General features: G+C 49.0%; 1 protein-coding gene across 4 annotated transcripts in view; it reads right to left on the bottom strand.

The window, feature by feature from the left end:
* Positions 1 to 22,921, bottom strand: part of BAIAP2 (BAR/IMD domain containing adaptor protein 2) — a 764,302-nt gene that overhangs the window by 223,324 nt on the left and 518,057 nt on the right. For all 4 annotated transcript variants that reach the window (XM_069655178.1, XM_069655179.1, XM_069655176.1 and 1 more), the window contains 2 exons: positions 17,633 to 17,825; positions 14,815 to 15,016 (listed from right to left, as the gene is read on the bottom strand). In XM_069655178.1, the coding sequence (XP_069511279.1) occupies positions 14,815 to 15,016; positions 17,633 to 17,825 (395 nt within the window). The remainder of the gene's footprint in view (positions 1 to 14,814; positions 15,017 to 17,632; positions 17,826 to 22,921) is intronic.

The raw sequence follows: 22,921 nt of genomic DNA on the forward strand, positions 1-22,921 counted from the left end.
GACGGCCGCAAGGGTAACCTCTAGTACAACCATCGAATGGTCGGAGTAAGACCTTGGAAGGATATGGAACGCACCCCATTTGAATGGGCTATGGGAGGATGCCAGGATATAATCGATTCTGGAACTGGTGTTGTGCACGGCTGATCGGAAGGTGTAGTCCCTGCTGTCTCGGTTGTGTCTTCTCCACATGTCAGATAGATTGAAGGTCTGACAAATCTCTCGAACTCGAATACTGGCCTTGGATGGGTTTCCCGATGTATTATGGGATTTGTCGAGCCTGGGATCAAGTGTAGTATTGAGGTCCGCACCCCACACCACAGTCGTCGCGTTGGTCGTGTCTAGATGGGACATTATCCAGTTGAAATTATCAGGTCCATCTGTGTTCGGTGCGTATGAGTTCACAAACACCACCTCTTTCCCGGTGATTATTCCTTTCACCATTAGGGCCCTCCCCTCAGTGTCTTTCTTTGACTCAATAAAGCTGAAATTAGTTCTCTTGTCGATCAGGATCGCGACACCTCTGGCGAATGAGTAGGATGAGAAGTACCGATGGCATCCCCATGATCTGGCCCAATGTTGTTCCGACGAGGGCAGCAGATGAGTCTCTTGGAGTATCGCTATGTTGATTTTGTGTCTCCGAAGATATTGAAGAATTCTCCTCATTTTCGTAGGCCTGTTGCCACCACGTATGTTCCAGGTGGCGATTTTCAACGTTGCCGAAGCCATCTAGAGGGGTCAATGTAATCATGTCGAGCCGGGGCTCGCGGGATTGACTGGAGTCGCTTTCCATAGCGGAACAGGGAGGACTTGACAGTTGTTAGGTACATAGTTCTTCGTGTGACTGTCGTGGAACGGGGGTATGCGGTTTGTGGCGGTTTTGCTGAACTAACTTCCCTCCCCTGCACGGCCAACCCCCAACAGGCCCGTGATGAACAATCCCATGTTAACAGTACAACTAGCATTGCTGTGCTCGGGGCGCAGGTGGCCCTCCAAGAGGAGACTGGCTCCCTTCTTCGGATGCAATATTGATCTGTGGTGGTTGTTTCTAGTCAACCATGAAGTCTCGTGCTGCCGCTTTGGGTATCCTATGGGTAAATTTTACGGCGGGTTTCTTCTTGGTCTGTCGCCCCTTTGTGGTCTTCTGTTGAGAGTGGCAGGTCTACAGCCGTAGCGATCCAGGTAGTCGCTTGTCTCCTCTGGGGTGTTAAAAAACTGAGTTCGTGTTGAATACGGAGTTTGGCCGGGTAGAGCATGGAATATTGTATCTGGTTCTCTTGTAACCTGCGCTTCACTGCTGTAAACGATCTTCTTTGCACTTGGACAGCTTGGGAGAAGTCCGGGAAAAACTGGATCTTGTCGCCATCGTACTGGAGATCCCCTTTTTCCCTAGCCGCCCGTAGGATAGCATCTCGATCCTTATAGTTGAGCAATCTCGCTATGATTGGGCGGGGATTTGCCCCCGGGATCGGTCTGGCGTTGGGGACTCGATGAGCTCTCTCCACGACAAACAGTTTGGACAGGATCTCTGTACCAAAGAGGTCCATACTTAACTTTTCAACGTAGTCTTCCATTTACGCGGTGAGTTGTTGTTCCCCAACTCCCGCGATCCTGATGTTGTTGCGCCGAGAGCGGCCTTCCAAGTCCTCGTTCTTTGCGTTTACTGCTTTCATTTGCACTTCTAGGGAGGCCACTCTGGATGTTAGGGCCGCTGCACCATCGTCGAGGTCAGACACTCTCTGCTCGACTGTGTCCAGTTTGTCGGCGTGTTTGTCCAGCCGGTGCTGGAGTAGGTCGACCTTGGAGGAGAGTGCGTCGAGTTTGCTTCCTAACCCCCCGATCCCAGCCTTAAGTTCAAGGAGGATTTCCCTGATGTCGAACCCGTGGGCCTCCTCTTCATCCTGGGCTGCAACCTGGATGGAGACTGCGCTCTGCTGTTCGAGGTGGTTGCTTTGGTCGTGAAGCTACCCTCGAAGTTCAGCTTTTTTTGAGATCTGTCCGTTTTCCTCGAGGTCGCCATTGGTGCCTGCGTTGCGGGAGCCAGGGGGAAGACGGAGGCAGGTCAAGGGTCCGGGGGCGCCCGGCTTGTCGTTTTTCCAGCGGTGTGACTTTCTGTAGGTCTTGCCGTTGGGCCGGTTCGGGCCGTTTGGCCACAGTCTGTGCTGTATATCACGCTTCCTCGAATTCTGGCGGTGTTACACGGAGGTGTTGGGGATTCACATGGGGCCTCTTTTGCGAATGAGTGCTTGCGAAAGCGGGGGGGCGCCGGATTTGCCCGCCGATCCACCGTGGGCGATATATACAGCTTGCTATCGGCTGAGCAGTGCGCCCGTAGGAGGCCCTGGGTCGCATCACACACCCCCCCCTCCCCCCGAGTATCTCCTTCCGATATGTTGTTTACTGTTCATGTGGGCCCAGGCTCGTGGACTGTAACGCTCACCTGATTCCCACGGAGGCGTGGGTCTTGGCAGGAAGGTGTCCGTAACACGAAACGTGATGTGCAGGATTCGGTTGGCTTCTGGGGTCGAACCTCTCCGCACTGTGTGTCGAACTCGAAGGGTGAGGTTTCTGCAGGTGAAATAATATGGGGATTAAAGGTCTGGGTTGTTGAATGTCCCTATCTCTCTCCTCCCAGCTTGTCCGTTGAACCCCCCTCCCAGGTCAACTTGCTCACCTTAGATAGGTGAATGCTGGGCTCTCCATCTGCGTCTAGTGCAGGGTGCCGTTGCCAGTTCCTTCACTGGTGAAACGTTAGCCTCTTGACTTCAGAGGATGAGTACCGTCGTTGTCTGCACGACCGGTAAGTTTCTGGACACCTTTAGTCTGTAAGTATGGCAAGCGCTCTTACTGTCTCTTTCTTTGTCTTTGCAGGCGACGATGCAGAAAGAAGAAATCCGGAAATCGCCACGTGCCGGTGAGTGTAACACTGCTGTTTATCTTTGTGCAGATGCAGCGTGAAGAATCTGGAATGCACGGCGTGCCGGTAAGTAAAATAATGCTGTTTGTCTTTGTGCAGATGCAGCGTGAAGAATCCGGAATGCACGGCGTGCCGGTAAGTAAAATAATGCTGTTTGTCTTTGTGCAGATGCAGCGTGAGGAATCCGGAATGCACGGCGTGCCGGTAAGTAAAATAATGCTGTTTGTCTTTGCAGGCGAAGGTGCAGCGTGAGACACGGCCGCTGCCGATGGATCAGGTAAGCAAACACTGCGTGTGAAAGTTCGTTCTGCTAACCTGTTGTTTCTGATCTTTTGCAGGTGCTGATGTTGCTCGGGTACCGGGATGGTGAGTATAATTCTTGCAGGTTCAGGATCCAAAGAAGAAAAGCTGGAGCAGACTCAGTGAGCGTTCTGCTGCAGGTGCAGAATAACGCGAAGCATGTTTCATCAATCGGGTGTGGTTTAAATAGCCTTGGAGTGATGAGGCGTCTCCTTCCACGGCCCCGCCTAGGTAAGAAAAGAGTTCCTGCTTCTAGAAGAGTTCCAGTGGAGTGGAGCTGCCCCACCCAGGTAAGAAAAGTAGTCCCAGTTCACCGAGGACTTTTAAGAGTCTGGCAAGTCAGCAGCATGGTCTGCCGCAGGTAAGTCCACCCAAGCATCTTCACACCTATGATGAGCCCGGCGCTTCCAGTGCCGGGACCAAGCTTCTGATGAGCCTGGTGCCACCGGCGCCAGGACAAGGTCCAAAAGGTCCCTGTGGGGACCGGCTGGTGCCTAGGATCAGGGTTAGGGGCCTGCTTCCAAGGACATTGGACTGATCCTGGCTCCTTGGAAGCAGTGATCATGACAGTATCCCCCCTCAAGGCCCCTCCTAAGTGTGTCTTCTCCGGGTGCTTTGGCTTGTCGGGGTGATTCAGATGGAATCTCTTGACCAGACGAGGTGCGTGGACGTGTTCTGAGGGTTCCCAAGACCTTTCCTGGGGACCGTATCCATTCCAATCAACCAGATAGTATAATTTAGACCTGGACATTTTGGAGTCTAGGATGTTCTTCACTTAAAATTCGAGTTCTCCGTCTACCAAAACGGGTTCCGGGAGTTCAGTCAATCGGGTTTCTGGTTGTACTGGTTTTAATAAGGAGACATGGAATACTGGATGTATTTTCATATGCGTAGGTAATTCCAATTTGGCAGCCACCGGATTAATTATGGCAGATATGAGGTAGGGCCCCAGGTATCTCGGGATGAACGTGCGGGGTCCTTTTAAAGGCAGGTGCTTAGTGGATAACCAGACTTGATCTCCTACAGCGTAGTGAGGGGCCTCTTTACGTTGCCGATCGGCTGCCTTTTTGAATTGAGCTTTAGCTCTTTGCAGATGGGCAGTGGCTTCCTTAAAAGCACAGGGGATCTCCGAATGCAAGTGATCCACAGCAGGTGCTTAAATTTCTTGGGGAGGATCCAGGTTGGAGGTTCTAGGATGGTGTCCATATAACAAGAAAAAAGGAGTCTTCCCGGTTCCAGAATGAGTCGAATTGTTATACGCGTATTCAGCGATCCAAAGAATGTCCTTCCAGGAGTTTTCTGTTTGTTGGAGCATGCAGCGTAGATATTGTTCTAGTGTCTGGTTTGTCCTTTCGGTTTGTCCGTCAGTTTGGGGATGGTGACTGGTCGAAAGTCTTACATCAACTTGGGCTAGACGACAGCAACTGCGCCAGAAGTGGGAGATGAATTGACTTCCCCTATCGGAGACTAAAACCGAAGGAAAACCGTGTAAGCGAACGATGTTTGCCAAGAATTCCCGGGCCAATACTGAGGCTGAAGGCAGACCCTTCAAGGGTATGAAGTGAGCCATTTTCGAGAATAGATCCACGACTACTAAGATGGTAGTATATCCCAAGCATGGAGGTAAGTCCGTGATAAAATCCATGGACAGGGTATGCCATGGACATGGAGGGATGTCAAGTGGCTGTAATAGGCCGGCTGGTCTTTGCTTTTGACTTTTATTCTGGGCACACACACCGCAGGAGATTACAAAGTCTCTAATATCCCTTTTCCACGATGGCCACCAGAAATGTCTTTTAATCTTTTCCATGGTTTTGGTAATGCCAGGGTGCCCCTCCATTAGAGAATCATGATAACCAGAGATTACTTGTTTTTGTAGTTTCTCACAGGGCAAGTGCAATTGTCCTCGGAAATATGGTAGGTCTTGATCTACTGAGAAATCTTTTCCCTTTAATTGCCAGTCCTGCAAATCGGTTGGAGTTAGGAGCGATTTCACCGTGGTCTTGATGTCTTCAAAAGATTGAGTGCTGACCAAACCCAAAATCCTTTGTTCTGGGATTATGGGTATTGGATCTGGATTGATCAAATGTTCATCTACTCCCATCCGGGAGAGGGCATCCGCTTTTCCGTTCTTACTGCCTGGTCGATAAGTAATTAAAAAGTCAAATTCTGCTAGAAACAGAGCCCAACGAAGTTGTCTGGAAGACTGAGCTTTGGCTGTCTTTAGGTATTGTAAATTGCGGTGGTCAGTCATCACGGTGACTGTGTGTCTGGCTCCTAGAAGATAATGCCGCCAGGCTTTAAAGGCCGATCTGATGGCCAAAAGTTCCTTGTCTGTAATTGAATAGTTGATCTCAGGAGGCGAAAACTTGCGGGACCAAAAGGCAACCGGATGTAGTTGGTTTGTGACCGAATCTCTTTGTGATAACACTGCACCCATAGCAAGACTAGAAGCATCCGTTTCCATGATGTAAGGTAGTTCTGGGCGAGGGTGTTTTAAAACAGGTGCAGAAATGAATTTAGCTTTTAAGTCTTGAAAAGCTTGTTCCGCTTCAGAAGACCACTCAAAACGTTTGTTCTTTTTCAACAGAGCGGTGATGGGCTGGACTATCCGGGAAAATTCAGGAATGAATCTGCGGTAAAAGTTAGCGAATCCTAACATGCTTTGAACTCCTTTTACAGAGGTCGGTGATGGCCACTTGATAATTGCATCAACTTTCTTTGAATCCATATGGACTCCGTTAGGTGACAGTATGAATCCCAGGAACTCGACTTCCGTTGCGATGAAGACGCATTTCTCAAGCTTAGCAAAAAGACTATGTTGACGCAATCTCTCGAGAACCTTTTTAACATGTCTCTGATGTTCTTCTTCAGATGATGAATAGACGAGGATGTCGTCAATGTAGACAACTACACATACGTCAATAAGTTCTCTGAGGACATCGTTCATAAAATATTGGAAAGCAGCAGGAGCATTACACAGTCCAAAGGGCATCACTTGATATTTGAATAGCCCGTACTTGGTGCGGAAGGCCGTTTTCCATTCATCGCCCTCTTTGATCCGTACCAAGTGGTAGGCTCCTCTGAGATCCAGCTTTGTGTATATACAGGCATCTTTGACTTGGTCCAGGAGTTCAGGGATCAAAGGTAACGGGTATCTGTTTTTAACAGTGATCTGATTCAGGGAGCGGTAATCTATGCAAGTCCTAAGGTCTCCTTCCTTTTTCGGAACGAAGAACAAAGCCGATGAAGCTGGAGATTTTGAAGGACGGATAAACCCGTTAGCTAGGTATTGGTCCAGGTACTGTCGGAGGTGAATGTTCTCGGGCTCGGCGAGGGCATAGATCCTGCTGCAAGGAGGGGTTGTTCAAGGTATCAGATCTATTTGACAGTCGTAAGACCTATGAGGAGGTAGGGTGTTAGCTTGATCCTTCTGGAAGACGTCTTGGAACTCTTGGTATTCGGGAGGCAATTTGAGAATCTCCTCAGAAGAGATCGTCGCCAGTGAAACATCAGGTCGAGGATAACAAGTGGTAGAACACTCTGGAAACTGAACCGTCTTTGCTCGCCAATCAATCTGAGGGTTGTGCTTCTCTAACCAAGGGATTCCCAGAATGATCTGGAACTGAGGGGCCTTGATTACATCGAACACTATTCTCTCCCGGTGTCCATTATGACTCAACAGCGTCACTTCTTGGGTGGCATGCGTTACTGGTCCGGAAGCTATCTCCGTGCCATCCACAGTAGTGATGACGTCTTTTACTGCCTTAGGGACAAGGGGTGGGTAGATTCATCCTTGATACCATTTCACGGTCCACATAGTTACTGATTGCTCCGCTGTCAATGTAAGCTTCAATTGCATGCAAACGATCCGGACGTTCAGGACTAATGAGGACCATGGGTATCACGAAATGCGAGGTCACGGGACAGATCTTAACGCTCGGCAAGAGGACCTCTACTCTTGTCGGGCGAGGTCGTTTCCCTGCTCAGAACTTGTGGTACAGGTATCAGCGGCTCCTACAGTCTTCTTAGCTGGTTTCACGGGACAGTCCCGAAGAAAGTGTCCTGAATTACCGCAATAGAGGCATAATTGCAGCTGCCTTCTTCTTTCCCGCTCTTTCTGGGTTAAAGGTCCTCTCATGCCCCCTATTTGCATGGGTTCCACAGTGTCAGCTCCCTTATTCGAGGTCTGTGGTTTGGAAAACACTCGGGTATCAAATCTGGAACGATCTGCCTTCCTGTTCTGTAGTCTATGGTCTAGTTGGACAACCAAGTCAATATAGTCTGAACATTCTTGTGGAGGATTCACAACCTGCGCTAGCACATCCTTGAGCTCTCCAAGCAGGCCTCTGTAAAAAAGCGTTATTCTCTTGTCCTCGGGCCATTGTGTTTCCACTATGAGTCTATTGAAAGAGGCTATATAAGCCAAGAGGTCTTGGTTACCCTGTCGTAATGAGAGAAGTTCATCGTCCAAGGCCTGCCCTTGTGCATGTCTTGCGAACAGTTTCTCCATGCTGGACTGGAAGGCTTGAAAATCGTGTAAAACCGGATCATCCTGGGTGACTAAAGGGATTGACCAATCAGCAGCACTGCCACTGCGATAAGAAAGCACGAAAGCTACCTTGGCCTGGTCCGTTGGGAATGCAGCTGGTCGACACAAGAAATGCAGGCGGCACTGGTTGATGAACACTGCGAATTTCTTTGGATCACCAGCAAAGCGTTCGGGCGGAGCCAAGGGCACATTACCGGGCAGATTGATTTGCACTGGGTTTGAAGTTGATGCAGAAGGATAACTCCCTCCTGGAACGGGCAAAGGTGTTTGTCCTGCCTGAGTTTGTAACAACTGCCTAGCAAGGTCCTCTGTTCGCTCCTTAGAAATTATCAGTTCTCTTCTTAGGGAGCTTGTTTCCTGGCGAGCTGCATGTACTTCTGCTCTTAATTCCCCAAGCAACTGGGCTAGTTGATCGGTATCTGAAGTTTCCATTGCGCCTGGGTAGGAGTTTAGTGGTGGGCTTCGCGTTGTGTAACGCTCACCTGATTCCCACGGAGGAGCGGGTCTTGGCAGGAAGGTGTCCGTAACACGAAACGTGATGTGCAGGATTCGGTTGGCTTTTGGGGTCGAACCTCTCCGCACTGTGTGTCGAACTCGAAGGGTGAGGTTTCTGCAGGTGAAATAATATGGGGATTAAAGGTCTGGGTTGTTGAATGTCCCTATCTCTCTCCTCCCAGCTTGTCTGTTGAACCCCCCTCCCAGGTCAACTTGCTCACCTTAGATAGGTGAATGCCGGGCTCTCCATCTGCGTCTAGTGCAGGGTGCCGTTGCCAGTTCCTTCACTGGTGAAACGTTAGCCTCTTGACTTCAGAGGATGAGTACCGTCGTTGTCTGCACGACCGGTAAGTTTCTGGACACCTTTAGTCTGTAAGTATGGCAAGCGCTCTTACTGTCTCTTTCTTTGTCTTTGCAGGCGACGATGCAGAAAGAAGAAATCCGGAAATCGCCACGTGCCGGTGAGTGTAACACTGCGGTTTATCTTTGTGCAGATGCAGCGTGAAGAATCTGGAATGCACGGCGTGCCGGTAAGTAAAATAATGCTGTTTGTCTTTGTGCAGATGCAGCGTGAAGAATCCGGAATGCACGGCGTGCCGGTAAGTAAAATAATGCTGTTTGTCTTTGTGCAGATGCAGCGTGAGGAATCCGGAATGCACGGCGTGCCGGTAAGTAAAATAATGCTGTTTGTCTTTGCAGGCGAAGGTGCAGCGTGAGACACGGCCGCTGCCGATGGATCAGGTAAGCAAACACTGCGTGTGAAAGTTCGTTCTGCTAACCTGTTGTTTCTGATCTTTTGCAGGTGCTGATGTTGCTCGGGTACCGGAATGGTGAGTATAATTCTTGCAGGTTCAGAATCCAAAGAAGAAAAGCTGGAGCAGACTCGGTGAGCGTTCTGCTGCAGATGCAGAATAACGCGAAGCACGTTTCATCAATCGGGTGTGGTTTAAATAGCCTTGGAGTGATGAGGCATCTCCTTCCACGGCCCCGCCTAGGTAAGAAAAGAGTTCCTGCTTCCAGAAGAGTTCCAGTGGAGTGGAGCTGCCCCACCCAGGTAAGAAAAGTAGTCCCAGTTCACAGAGGACTTTTAAGAGTCTGGCAAGTCAGCAGCATGGTCTGCCGCAGGTAAGTCCACCCAAGCATCTTCACACCTATGATGAGCCCGGCGCTTCCAGTGCCGGGACCAAGGCTTCTGATGAGCCTGGTGCCACCGGCGCCAGGACAAGGTCCAAAAGGTCCCTGTGGGGACCGGCTGGTGCCTAGGATCAGGGTTAGGGGCCTGCTTCCAAGGACGTTGGACTGATCCTGGCTCCTTGGAAGCAGTGATCATGACATGGACCCCCACGCTCTTGCGCTTTCTTGTAAACTGAATGTCACTCGGGAGAGCCGGGGATCCATCTGGGACATGCGAGCGAGGGTGCACGGGGCGCGCGTACCTGTTCCTCGGCGGCGTTCGGAGAGCCCTCCGGCGCTCGTCCGTGTTGGTTCTTCCTCGGGGGCCAATGCACCGACGAGGCTCAATCGGCGCCGCCCGATCGGCGCCCTCGAGTCTCAGGCCTGCTCCGTTGCCAGCAGTCCTCCTCACGCGGGCCCCTCTGCGCCTGGCCTGTGACTGTGCCCCGCTCGCACGGGGATGAGGGGGGGGAGCTCTTCACCTTCGAGGAATCGGGACTCGGCCTCCGAGGGTCGACGGATGAAATACCACGTTCTGCTCGGATTCGCCTTGGCTACAAACCGGTGGTGACTGCGGACAATTTGCACACCACAGATGCTTTGATTGATCAGGATTTTAGGGGAGCTCCGCGGAGCTCACAGGGAGGCCGCCATCTTGGACGGCTCTCTAGCGCCCTCTCCACCCATAAGAAACTTAAGAACAAGGTTCAAATCCCAACCTGGCACCAGAAAAGGTGACGGAGGGAACACATTAGTGAGCCCTTTCAAAAACTGCGAAATTAAAGGAATTTTAAAATAGGAACACTCTTCAGACGAGCGCTTAAATACGGACAGCGCCGCCAGGTAACCTTTAATGGTCCGCACTTGCAAGCCCCTGTGGGCCAAAGAAAGCAAAAAAGACAGAACCATGGGAATGCCACATTCAAAAGGATCCACATTCTGAACTCTGCACCAGTCGCAGAACTTTCTCCAACGGCACAGAGACTTAGTTGCCGGCTGCCTGGCCGAGAGCAACACCTCCATCACGTCTTCATGGAGGTCCCAATCCTTATATCTCAACCTTTCAGAAGCCAAGCGTGAAGATTGAGGGATCTGACCTCTGGATGGAGAACCTGACCCCCCTCCCGTGAGAGCAGATCGTCTCGGTAGGGAAGACGACGTGGAGGGCAGATGGACAAGTCTAGAAGGTCCGGGTACCAGGCCCTCCAGGCCCATGCCGGAGCAATGAGGATCATCTGGGAACCGAACCTCCGCAACCTCGGCAGCACTTGCAGGATGACGGGGACTGGAGGAAACGCGTACAGCAGTGGGAATGACCACTCCACCACGAACGCGTCTCCTAAGGCTCCTTTTGGAGGAAATTCCCGCGAGCAAAACCTTTCACACTTCCAGTTGACACTGGAGGCGAAGAGATCCACTTGAGGGGTCCCCCAAAGGGCGAAGATCTCCAGGAGAATCTCCTGAGTCAGCTCCCACTCGTGAGAGATCGAGCTCTGCCTGCCAGAGCATCAGCCGTCTCATAGTCGTCTCCGGCCAGATGAACAGCCGAGATCGAAACTTCCTGCTGGATGGCCCAGAATTCGAGCTGCATCGCCTCCCTGCACAGCGGAAGTGAGCCTGCCCCCCCCCCCTTTTTGTTCAGGTAGTGCATGGCCACCGTGTTGTCCGTTAGAATCAGGACACTCTTTCCGCGCACAGTCGGCAGAAAAGCCTTCAGGGCAAGCCTGACGGCCCTCAGCTCCAACAGATTGATATGGAGTCTGGACTCCAACGGAGACCAACGACCGCTGACTGTCAACTTGTTGGCATGAGCTCCCCATCCCGTGAGGGATGCGTCCGTCAGGATCATCACCTCCGGCCAGGGCAGCCAAAATGGGGCCCCCTTCATCAGATTGCCCTCGACGGCCCACCACAGAAGGTCCCGGGCTACCGAGGACGGCACCTGAACAGGGTCCGACAGCCTGCCGGAGGACAGACCACTGGAGCTTGAGTGCCCACTGCAAAGATCTCATCCGCAGACGAGCCTCTGGCACCAGAAGAATGCAGGATGCCATGAGGCCGAGCAGTCTCAAGAACTCGGACGCTGGGAGATCCTGGGCAAATTGAAACTTTTTCACCATCTGCTGAATGTGAAGAGCCCTCATCTGAGGAGGAAAATACTGCCCCAGGGACGTGTCGAGCACTGCTCCGATGTATTGGAGCCGCTGCGTTGGTGTCAAATGGGACTTCTTTAAATTGAGGGAGAAGCCCAGCCTGTGAAGGGAGTGGCAGGTGACGGACAGATGATCCAGGACTTGCTCGGGAGAGCTCCCCCTGATCAACCAATCGTCCAGGTAGGGGTAGACGTGAATCCCCCTTTCCTGAGATGCGCTGCCACCACCACCATGAGCTTGGTGAAAACCCTTGGGGCGGAGGTCAATCCGAACGGCAGGACCCGAAACTGAAAGTGCGAGTCGCCTAACGCGAATATCAGGTACTTCTTGTGCTTGGGATGGATCGGCACATGGAAGTAAGCATCCTTGAGGTCGAGAGACACCAATCAGTCCTGAAGTTGAAGGGCCTGGAGGACTTGAGAAAGAGTCACCATCTTGAACTTGTCCTTCCTGAGGAGTTTGTTCAAACCGCGCAAGCCCATGATGGGTCTCAATCCCCAGTCTTTCTTCGAAATCAAAAAATAAGGGGAATACCATCCCTTGTTCCTCTCCGCTACAGGCACCAGTTCTATGGCGCCTTTCTCCAGCAAGGCTTGAATTTCCTGCGCAAGGAGCGGATCCGGACACTTCAAAGAGAGGTTTCCTGGTGGATTGTCGTGAGGCCTCTGCCGAAAAGGAAGACAGTAGCCGTGGGTTACGATCTCCAGAACCCACACATCCGAAGTAATGGCTTGCCACTCTACAAGATGCTGCGCCCGCCTTCCCCCAACCGGCGAACCATGGGACCTGGCCTCATGACTGTGTGGTAGCGGCTGCGGCATTGCCCAAGGGCAAAGAGGCAACTGCCCGTGCGGCCTTGGCACCTCAAGTACCTTTGTTTCCACCTCTGGCACTCTTAAGATGGCCTCTTTGACTGCTAGCTCCCCTCGCTTTACTGAAGGAAGAGTAATAGCGAAAGGAGGTCTGCAACCTCTCAAGGCTCTCGTCAGCCTTGCTGCCAAAAAGGTGTTCACCGTCAAAGGGCATGTTGAGGAGCCGGGACTGCACATCGGGAGCGAACCCAGACTTCCGCAACCACAAAAACCTGCGCATTACGGTGCTTGCCGCCATTGACCGGCTGACACAATCCGCCATGTCCAAACCCAACTGAACGGTCTCACACAGGGCATCCTTGCCATCCTGAACCATAGCAAGGAAACCATCCCGTTCGGTCCCCTTCAGGAATATGTTCAGCCGCTAATGCAACAGTTCCACAGAGTGTGTGTTTGTGAAACGAGACCAGGCACATATGGAGTTGGCCGCCTGAAGCGCCATACCCCCCGAAGAAAACACTTTTTTCGGCCAGCCGTCAAAACGTTTCTCGTCCCTATCCCGAGGCTGTAGCCGCCTGCACCACCAAACTCTCCGGTGTGGTATGCCTAGACAAGTAGCAGGGGTCGCTACTGGCTGGACGGTATTTTCGCGACAAAGACTTGCCCACTGCCGGGAGACTCTCCAGAGCAGTCCTAGCCGCCGCCACCCTTCTCTGCAAAGCCATATTAAAAGGCAAAACCGGGTCAGTGGGTGGACCGAGATCAAGGATGTCCGTGAGATCATCCTGAACGAACTCCCCTGGGGGAGCCGACCAACCCAAGTACTCGGTGACCCGAGACATAAGGCGCAGATATGAAGAATCGGCATGAGTGCCAGGCTCCAGCCTACAAAACTCCACCTCCGGAGAGGTGTCCAGTCCACTGGCATCATGCAGCGACTGCCGCAGGTCATCAGACTGACTATGGCCCGAGATAAGTTCATCCGGAACCGTAACCGGAACCAAGCCGCCATCAGAGCCTTCATCACCTTCTGAAATTTACTCCAGGCGGGGAGAGGAAGACCTCTGGGGACCAAAGCAGTGCCTGGCCTTAACCAGAGCCTTTCTAGGGGCAAACCCCGTGCCACGGGGCCCCTCCGACACCACCGCCTCGAAAGGTGTCGAGGGCGGCGAACGAGTCGGCGCCGGCAGAAAAGGCGTCGACGTCGAGCGAATCAGCGTCGACGTCAGCTGCAGCGCCGCCAGCATCGACGGCATCGACACAGGCCACGAAGCCGGAGCTCCGAGCGTGTCTCTCGACAACCCAGGCGCCGACGGCGTCGACGACCCCCTCGGAGACGGAGCCTCGAGAGAAATCGTCGACGACCTCGGCGCCACAGGCGTCGACGTCTTCTTTGAAGACGGCACAGGATCACACGGTCTCTAGCGCGGCGGGGACCGGGACCTGGAACGGGCATGGCGAGAATGGCTCCCCTTGTTCGAGCGGGACCTCCCGAGCCCGAAGGCGTACGAGCAGTGTTTCTCGACCGGTGCCGACCGACCCCACTCAGAGGCGCGGACGGACCGGTGCCCTGCGATTCAAGCATCGCTAGCATCTGCTTCCCGAAGGAAGCACATTCCTCCGGTGTCGCTTGCATGGAGGGATAAGCGACCCGCCGACGGGCGGAGTCCTCGGAAGAGGACGGGGAAGGCGACCTATGCCGGCGCTTCCGGGAATGCCTCGAAGAGGCAGAGGAGTGGCGAGACCGACTCCTGGAAGGAGACCCACTGGACTTCCGACGATGACGCGGAGAGTCGCCCCTCAAGTCATCCGTCGAAAGCCCCGCAGACCTCGACTTCCGGGGCTTAGACACCTGGCCTACCAACAGCTTCTTCTTGCGTTCCCGCAAGCTCTTTGCCATGGGCGACTGGCAGTCGACAGTCATCCGCATCGTGGGCCTCCCCGAGGCACCAGAGGCAGGCGTCGTGCGAGTCCGTGACCGACATCTTGGACCCACAGTCCCCGCAGTTCTTGAAGCCCAGACGCGGGTTGAAGATGAGAAAGACATCGTCACAAACAGGTCTTCACACAAACCGAACACGTTCGCGGAAAAAACTGAACTGAGGCTATGGGCGTCGTGCGTCCTACTTATCACATCGGGTGACGTCGGCCGATGGAGGTCCTCGGGGATGGCGCATCGACGACATCGACGCAGGAGCCAAAGATTTTCCGAAGCAGCACAGCTGTGGACATTACCTGTCATAAATATGGAATACGTCGGAGGACCCAAATCCCCTAGAATATTGATTTAAAAATGTGTATGTTAAAACCTAATTTGATCCTATCTATTCCAGCTGTCTTAGATCTGGAACAAGGATTACGCCCTTTGAGGGACACGTTGGTACTCATGGATTTAAACATGCACACGTTACTTACAGTTTGGTTTTTTCGCTCTCGCCATAGTGCCACCCGTCTCTGGCCTCGGGGACAAGCAGAGTGATGAAATCCCCCTCGTGGAAGCTCAGGAGGGTGCCATTGTCACCAGCAGCATGGGAGAAGATGGCTTGCACCCTCATTCTGCCGTTTCTCTCCAGTCCAGCAGCCATGGAGCTGGATCGTGGCAAGGTCTTATTTTCAACTATTGACAAGGAAAATGTTTTCAGACATTAGCGAGGGACTACATTTTAGATCACAGTCTTGTGTTTGGATACAATCCCTTTCCCTACTTTATTCCCCCGAGACAAGGATGGGCTACACTTTTAAAAGGCTTTGAATTTGGTGCATTTCTTTAAAATTTAAAAATCAAAAAGCTTTCCCTTACTAGAGGCTACTTTGCAACAGTTACTGCATTTCCTTCACGCAAGGATCATATCAGCGCTCCCAGTGTTAATTTATCTGCTACTACGGTACATATCAAGACCTCAAATCAACATCCAGTCTGTGGTCATTGTATGGGAGGAAAGGTCTTCAAGACCCCCTAGTGGTGCCACGCTAGTGTGCCACTCTGTTTCATCGACCACTGCTAATCCGTCTGTAAAGGTTATAAATGCCCTCCTGTAGCTGTGTATGAAGGGGCTGATTCTATGAAACGAAACAAGATCTATAACTATTTTAATGCACAAAAGCTATTAGTTATATGCCTAGGCCCCATACTGTTGGGCGAATCTTATTCTCTGCCAAACACTCGCACTGATGTATGATATGTTAATTTACTTGTTCGAGATGATGCAAGGTACATGATCCAGATACTCACTGGTTTTCCAATATATGTATGTTCACAAACATGTTTAGCTAGCATACGGTTCTAACTGTGTATAATGCAAAACGATAAAAGCCACAAGGTTATTGTAGATAGAATATATTTTGTAATATGATGCTCATTATAAACATAAATGTATGTCCCATGTTATACTCCGAACTCGCATATTATTCAATATACCTGCAACCATACTGACCTAATTCTACCTCGCATCCTAACGATTTGTATGTAACCCCACAAAATGGACCGGCAGCAGGCCACAGGGCCTTCTCTCCCCTCTCTTGCAGTGCTGCACACTCAGCCCCCACCATTCTCCCCCCTCATGCAGGGCTAAAGGCCCTTGTTTCACTGATGCTGTGATGCTACAAATGTAACCGCTCACCCTTCCGCTGAGCCTGCACCAAGTATCCACCCTCCCCTCAGCCCTTTGACACATGATGTTACCATGAACTCGCCTTGCACCCCCGGACTCTGGTCAAAGAAATAGACAATAAGCCCCTTACCCCAAAGCCTTTTTGATGCAATGACTGCAGGCCCTTTCTAATGTACCACCCCAGCTCACCCCAGACCCCTGATCCAATGTGTGCCAATATATTCTCTTTACACTAACAAACAAACCATTCTCTCATGGGATCTAAGGCAATGTATAATGAATGTGTCAATGTAATATGGTGAATTAGACACCTGGACCCAAGTAGTCGCACTTTTATTGTCTAGGTCAAACATCTAGTGATATCACTTATGTGCAAGGTATGTGTGGCCACAAGGGCAGATCATTAGGTAGGGCATATCTTCATGATTAGGACATCTCGCCTGACCCTGCACCTCACCCAGATGAGCCCAGCTGACCCACGTGCTCCATGAAGTAACCAGCACCGTGCTAGCCAATCCGGGAGCACCGCCCCTACAGAATGGATACTGTCCTGTTCCCTTTGTCCAATGACCGCAACTCAACGTATCCCCTATAGCACACGTCAGAGACGGCGTGATTTTGTAATATAATGTGAAGTTTGATGTTTTAGCAGAGCGCTCTCAGAGTTTACAGAGTTCTCTGCTTGCCCTATTTTGGTTTTGGATAAACTTTACGTTTTATCTTCACCCACACTTAGTCTTGGTCTCCATCCCTCCTGGGGTGTGTCCGTTATTGACTCATTGGGGAGTTCTTATTGCATTTGGGGAGACGCTCACTTTCATCATTCACAATTTAAAGGGCGCACAGATACGCCAACGAAGCAACTGAAGCCTACTTGGGGAGGTTACAATGTTTGGTTGAGGTTATGGGGAGCCACATGCTATTGTGAACAAAGGGCCTCAATTTATACCATTAACAGCTGGTCACTTAAGTAATTATCTTCTATCGTTGGTTTGATCCAGCAATCATTGGTGGTCCTTTTAAGGTTTTATTTCTAAATTGTATAATAAAGTTGCTGATAACTAGTTTTAGGTTTCTGCATAACAATCTCTTGCATTTGTTCTTTTCTGGCACACCTAACCTGCTCCAGGGAAAGAGCCTATCCGCTTTGTGGTGCTGCACTCAACGAAGCAGGTTAAACTTAAATTGGCCTTAATTGCCGATTAGCAGATGATAGGAGTACAATGTATGCCCTCTCCAATGTCAGCGGGGGAATTAAGCATGTACAATTCTAAGTATCCTAATAAGAAAAAGTCCATAAGCATTGTTGCTGGACTTGCAGTCCTCATGTGTAGGATGGAGCAGGCTACCACTACTTTATAGAATGCAGGATACGCATAGGGTTTTACTACAGCCCTACCAAATGACAAGTATGTGAAAAAAATTGAGACACCTTCAATATGCAAACGGGTGACGTGACCAAACCATTATCTTTAAAAATGGTCATTGTGATGACTAGTTAACTCTCCAAAGCCAGTTTCATGCTCTGAGAAATTGTGAGATTCCTTTATTTTGGCCTGGCAAATGGGAACCAAGGAGCCCAGGCTTCAATAAGAATATTTAATTAGCACAAACTTGCTCACCAACTGGATAACTGCTCTTCGGAGCGACACTCTTGCGCACAGGAAGCGTGTTGGAGTAAGAATCACTCATTTTCTGTGGCTGTGAAGAATGTGATTTGGGCTGGCCTGCCTTCATGTCCGGCCAGTGGTCATACATGTTGCTTTCAGAAGCCACACCATTCATCAATGGTGGCCCCTCATGGCCTGCCATTCGCTACAAAGAAAAAGCATGTCAGAATGCAAGCAGCAATGACCTGGCAGTATAAGTAGTAGGAAGGAATCCAGAAGTTACATTTCACACAAAATCTGTGCCAATTCAGCCATTCCCATCTTCTTGAAGCAAGCAGAGCATACAGTAAATCGAGTTCGCAGAGTGTCGACATCAGCTAAAATCAAGGGTTCTATAGGATATTTTCAAATATTGATGGCCGCACACCAAACAGACCTATTCGTTTTTACCAATGTATGCCCTCCTCCAGATTGCTATGAAAGCGATCCCCTGCCTGCACTCTCCCTTTAAATCTGGGGGTTCCACCCCCAACCTCTGTTTGCTCCCTTCCCGTCATACATATTTATACACAAACCACAGCCACACAAACAAACATTCTACCACCCCCTCCTTTCCATGCAAAAAACACTGCTCCTCTCAAACCACACTTACCTTCTCCCCCACCATGTACCCTCCCCACTGAACCTTCTGCCACACCTTCTACCCTCCACACTACAAACATTCCCCCTCAAAATACACTTAAATAATTAACTCTCATGCCAGCGACTTCCACCTCCCTCTACCAGTCCCGGCTGCACCCAAAACCCCTGCGCGCACTCGTGTGCAGCAAGGCCTGACCGGTTGATTTAGAAGGACCCCTCTGAGCTGTCTTTCTAAACTGATTAAGGGTTTCACGCAAAACTCTGCACCACTGTTTGTACAAAAAGACTTGCAAATTTGATGGCTTGAAGTTTTTTTTGGCATTTTAGTGATTTCATAAAGTTTGGGCCCTCTGTGGGACACGTGTGTCGGCATCTCTTGTGCCTTTTTCAAATCAGGGCAATGACTATTTCATTCAAAAACATCCATTGTTATATACGTCCAAAAATAAAAAGACCATTACATAGATGTAATACAATAAAATAAAAATGAAGCAAAAGAACACAGTAGGCATTAACAACCATTACACATTTGGTCAAAAAAATATAAACCAGTAATATTCATAGGACCACACAGATGAGGGAATGGGGACTGGGAAGGATGATTTAGGGTCGTTTGAGAAATTGAAGGAGGAGACGGCATGAGAAAAGAGAACAAAAGCAACAAAATGAGTAAGTATCCCGGAGGTAGTCTGTAAACAGTTCTACCTTACTATCAATACCACCATTGGCTCTTTGATAGTCTGTTTGGTGGTAGTATCCACCCCCTTACTAAGGGCATTGCCTTAGTGGTCTAATGAAATTAGCACATACTTTGGTCCTCTGTGTTGTTTTAACACCTGGCATTTTACAGTTTGTTCATCTGATGCATTCCATGCACAATTTCAAAGAGCAAAACTCTTCAGGAAACCAATTCTAGAGTAGTCTATTTAGCATTATTTGCTAGCGACTCATACTTCAATTCTTTCATCTAATTTGTTACATGCACAATCACAGAGAAACTCATCAAGAATACATTTCTAGAGTGGTCTTTTAAGCAAAAATCTTTTTTTTCTCATATATGGATTACTTTTCATTGCTGTCTAGTGCAGTCAATGACTTTGCTCCATAGCCATCTCTCTATTACCAATTGGTTTGGATGTCGGTTACATTTATATATCGCGTCTGACCCAGAGCCGCTTACGCAGCGAGGTCCATCGTGAGTGAGTTGCTATTAAAGCACTCTGACGCATTCCATTAGCTATTGGTTTAGCATTGTAGGGGGTCGGCTGGTAACCAAGAGCTTACCTGCAAACTCTAGTCTCTCTCGTCGGCTCTCCATTGGTATCGGAGACGCCGACTCGTGTGGTCTATGTATATAGACGTTGTTATGGTTACTTTACGTCCTTCCTCTATTTTGACTGCTCCGCTCAGGACGGCGGCCATATTTAGGGTTCATCAGCTGTATTAGTCATACTGCAAGGTGTGTTTCTTCCCATAGTTGCGTCTACATATTGTATTGGTTTCTTAAACACACAATATTGCATTTAGCCAGATTGCTCTTTGCAAATGGTCAAGCCACACCGATCTCTTAGTTATTCCAAAATTACTATTTATCCATTATCTAGTCATTTTCATTTTTTTTAATTATTTTTATTGCACGTTTATAATGTTGATGCATGACTGATACGATCAAAATTGGGTGCAATTTAGTCCATTGCTTGTAGGCTTGGAGTGTTCCACATAATGATCCCAATTTTTGTCTTCTGTATCGATGTTCAGTGCAGTGTGATCCCTTGCTTTTGACACCTGGAACTATATATCATTGTGCTAGATCTAGATGTTAGATTGTCTCTTAGGTTGTCGCATGTGAAAAGACAGTTTGTTCTACTTACGTCTTCTCGAACGCTTCAATCTTACTTGACAAATGAGAATATTCTTTAGTCCGAGGTTCATCTTGAATCAAACTTGTAATACAGTCACATACATTGGAACTAGTGCTTAATATAAATGGAAAATAATCCCTTGCTCACAAGTTCATCTTGAGTGAGACTTCTAGTACAATTACATACATTGAATATATTACAGTGGGTATAGTATACACAGCTATGACTAATTACTAATTATTATTTTGCAGAAGAGAATTCTTATTTCAGTACTGTTCTTTACAGTTATGTTATACTAACAGGGGTACTCTATCCCCCCACCCCCATCATGTAGGTTGCATATAGACAGTTTCATAAATCGCCTGAAATGACATGTCTCGATTACTTCCTTTGGGTAGTATTTCAATTTGGAAGGATGTATTTTTGAGAAACTATTTCAGTTATTATAATGTTGGCATATACATCAAGTCTAGGTTTCTTAAAGGAGTGTGTTGCACTCTACAGGAATGATGCCATTTCATTATCCGAGTTTAAACCAAGTTCAGCTGATCTGAACATACAGCTCAAACATGCTTCCTCTTGTCTTAAACGCAATTCTCTGTTTCCACCCCAGCAACCTAGGGTGACTTTCTGTCGACCTATAAATCTGATCTTTCTAATCACTCATTTGGTTATTGCGTTGACAGTGTTGTGCCAATGGGAGTTTCGCATCCCGACTCCCAATCAGTGATAGATGTTCCCGAATACGTGTTCTTAGCTCTCGTATTGTACTGCCTACATAAATAAGTTTGCAAGTGCAGACAATTGCATAGACCACAGATTTAGATCTGTTAGGCGGAAACCTGTGCAGTTCCCTCTGGGACCACTGCAAAAGATTTAGGACTACAGGTGTTTGGCAGTAAACCCACTTGGTAGCAGTCTGTACCACATAGATTCACTTGGTAGCTGTGGCTGAGCAGTCAGACTTCCCTCAAGAAGAGTTAGGCAGTATGTGGAGTATACAAAATAGGGCAATCTACACAGTAGAACAAGCAAACACGGAACAGAGCTTAGGTGTAAAGATATATAGTTATTTATAAAAACACATCTATGAAAAACACACTGGCACTAATACGGCCAACAACTTCAATTACAATTACTATAAGTAAATCAATCCCCCTAACAATAGTTCGACAAGTCTAGGCTCAACGGCACCACTTATTTGCAGACAGAGGTGAATGCTTTAACCTAGATGGCACTCTAGTATTCGTTAGGACGGGAGAGAAAAGGCAGGGTATGAAATCAACTTTGTACCAACACTTTTACGAACAAATGCAAGGCAAGTAAGGCAGGGGCTACTGTAGATCGCAAAGTTCAGAGGCCAGGCCCACTCGGAGAGAGGCAAGGCGATATGTCCCAAAAAGTATCACAGTGGAAATGCACTTCAAGTCTTAGTTGCAAATTGTCACAGAAAGATTGGACCAGTTCATAACAAAGTTTAAGAAGACTTGGAGGCGACCCAATGGAGAGGCGAGGATTAAGACACCTCACGCTAACCGTCACAAGGGAAGCCAGGCGGACACGGTACCTTGTATGTGGAGACACAGCTCCGGCGGGGGCAGTTGTTCCTGGTGGTGGATGCAAGTCGGGGCTTTGCCAAGAGAAGAGATGCTCTCGTTGAAGGAAAGTTGAAGATCGTTGCACCACCAGGGAAGAGACCAGCCGCGGAGTGCTCCGCCACAAGGCACCATCTTGTAATCGAATTACCCCTACTAGTATGTCCACAATAGGATGGTTTGTACTAGTTCTGTTAGTAAATTTAGGTCTAATAAAGCCAATGGTGACTTTACATGCCCTGGGAGACAGTAGTCAGTCCCAGGGTATGGAGTCTATGGTGGGGATCCTCTAGGATGCCCCAGTGTTACGGCACGGAGGGTGCGGTGTAACACACATAGAAAAACATATGAGACCCTATGGAGTAAAAGACCCCATAGCCCATAGAACACATTGACATTCCAAGGAATTAACCACATTTATGTCCAAGAGTGGGAGAAAAAGTCTCACTCTTGGCAGGATGGAAAAAACAAACTCCAGAAATCCAGCAAAGCTGCTGGGGGACTCACTAGGTTAGGAAATTCAGCCTAAACAGAATTCTCCCTAACAAGATCTACAGTTAATGTTGTCTTTTATCTTAAGTTGAATCCCATTTGAATCTTTGAATTGATCCGCACTGTTAAGTGCATACCTGAACATTGAACATGTGCCACATTTTCTAAACCCAGTCTTTGTTGTAATCATGAGGTTGAAGATTGCTTTTTATCCTCTGGGAGTAATGACGGGCTCAGATTAGTCTTTAATGTTCTGGCTCTTCTGTAAGTTATAGATGGATGTTCTTACACAAAATTGCAAATGTGTGAATCCAGTTTTAGTAAATGCAATTCCTTTTAAGGATCTTTCTAATCACTTGGTTGCAATGGCAATAGGTATTTATGAATTTAACTATTTCTTGTTTTCCTTTTTGCTTCGTTGGTGTTAAAGTTTGTTCTCTGGTGGTTTGGTGAGCTTTTTCACATGCTGCTTTAATAGATTTGTTGGTGTAACCTCTTTCTTTAAACTGGGTGAATAATAAGTCACATTCTTTTTCAAAGATATTTTGGTCACCACAGTTTGTGCCCTAAATTCACCTTTATGAATATTACGTTTTACAGGTCCATGGTGGCAGCTGCTTGCATAAAGTGTTGAATTCACTTCCGTGTCTTTGCGATATGTTCTTGTCATCAGATGATTCCCGGACATGTAGATGGTTAGATCTAAAAAG

This window comes from Ambystoma mexicanum, chromosome 3q, assembly GCF_040938575.1.
Source record: "Ambystoma mexicanum isolate Mex_15411 chromosome 3q, UKY_AmexF1_1, whole genome shotgun sequence".
NCBI classification, from domain to species: Eukaryota; Metazoa; Chordata; class Amphibia; order Caudata; family Ambystomatidae; genus Ambystoma; species Ambystoma mexicanum.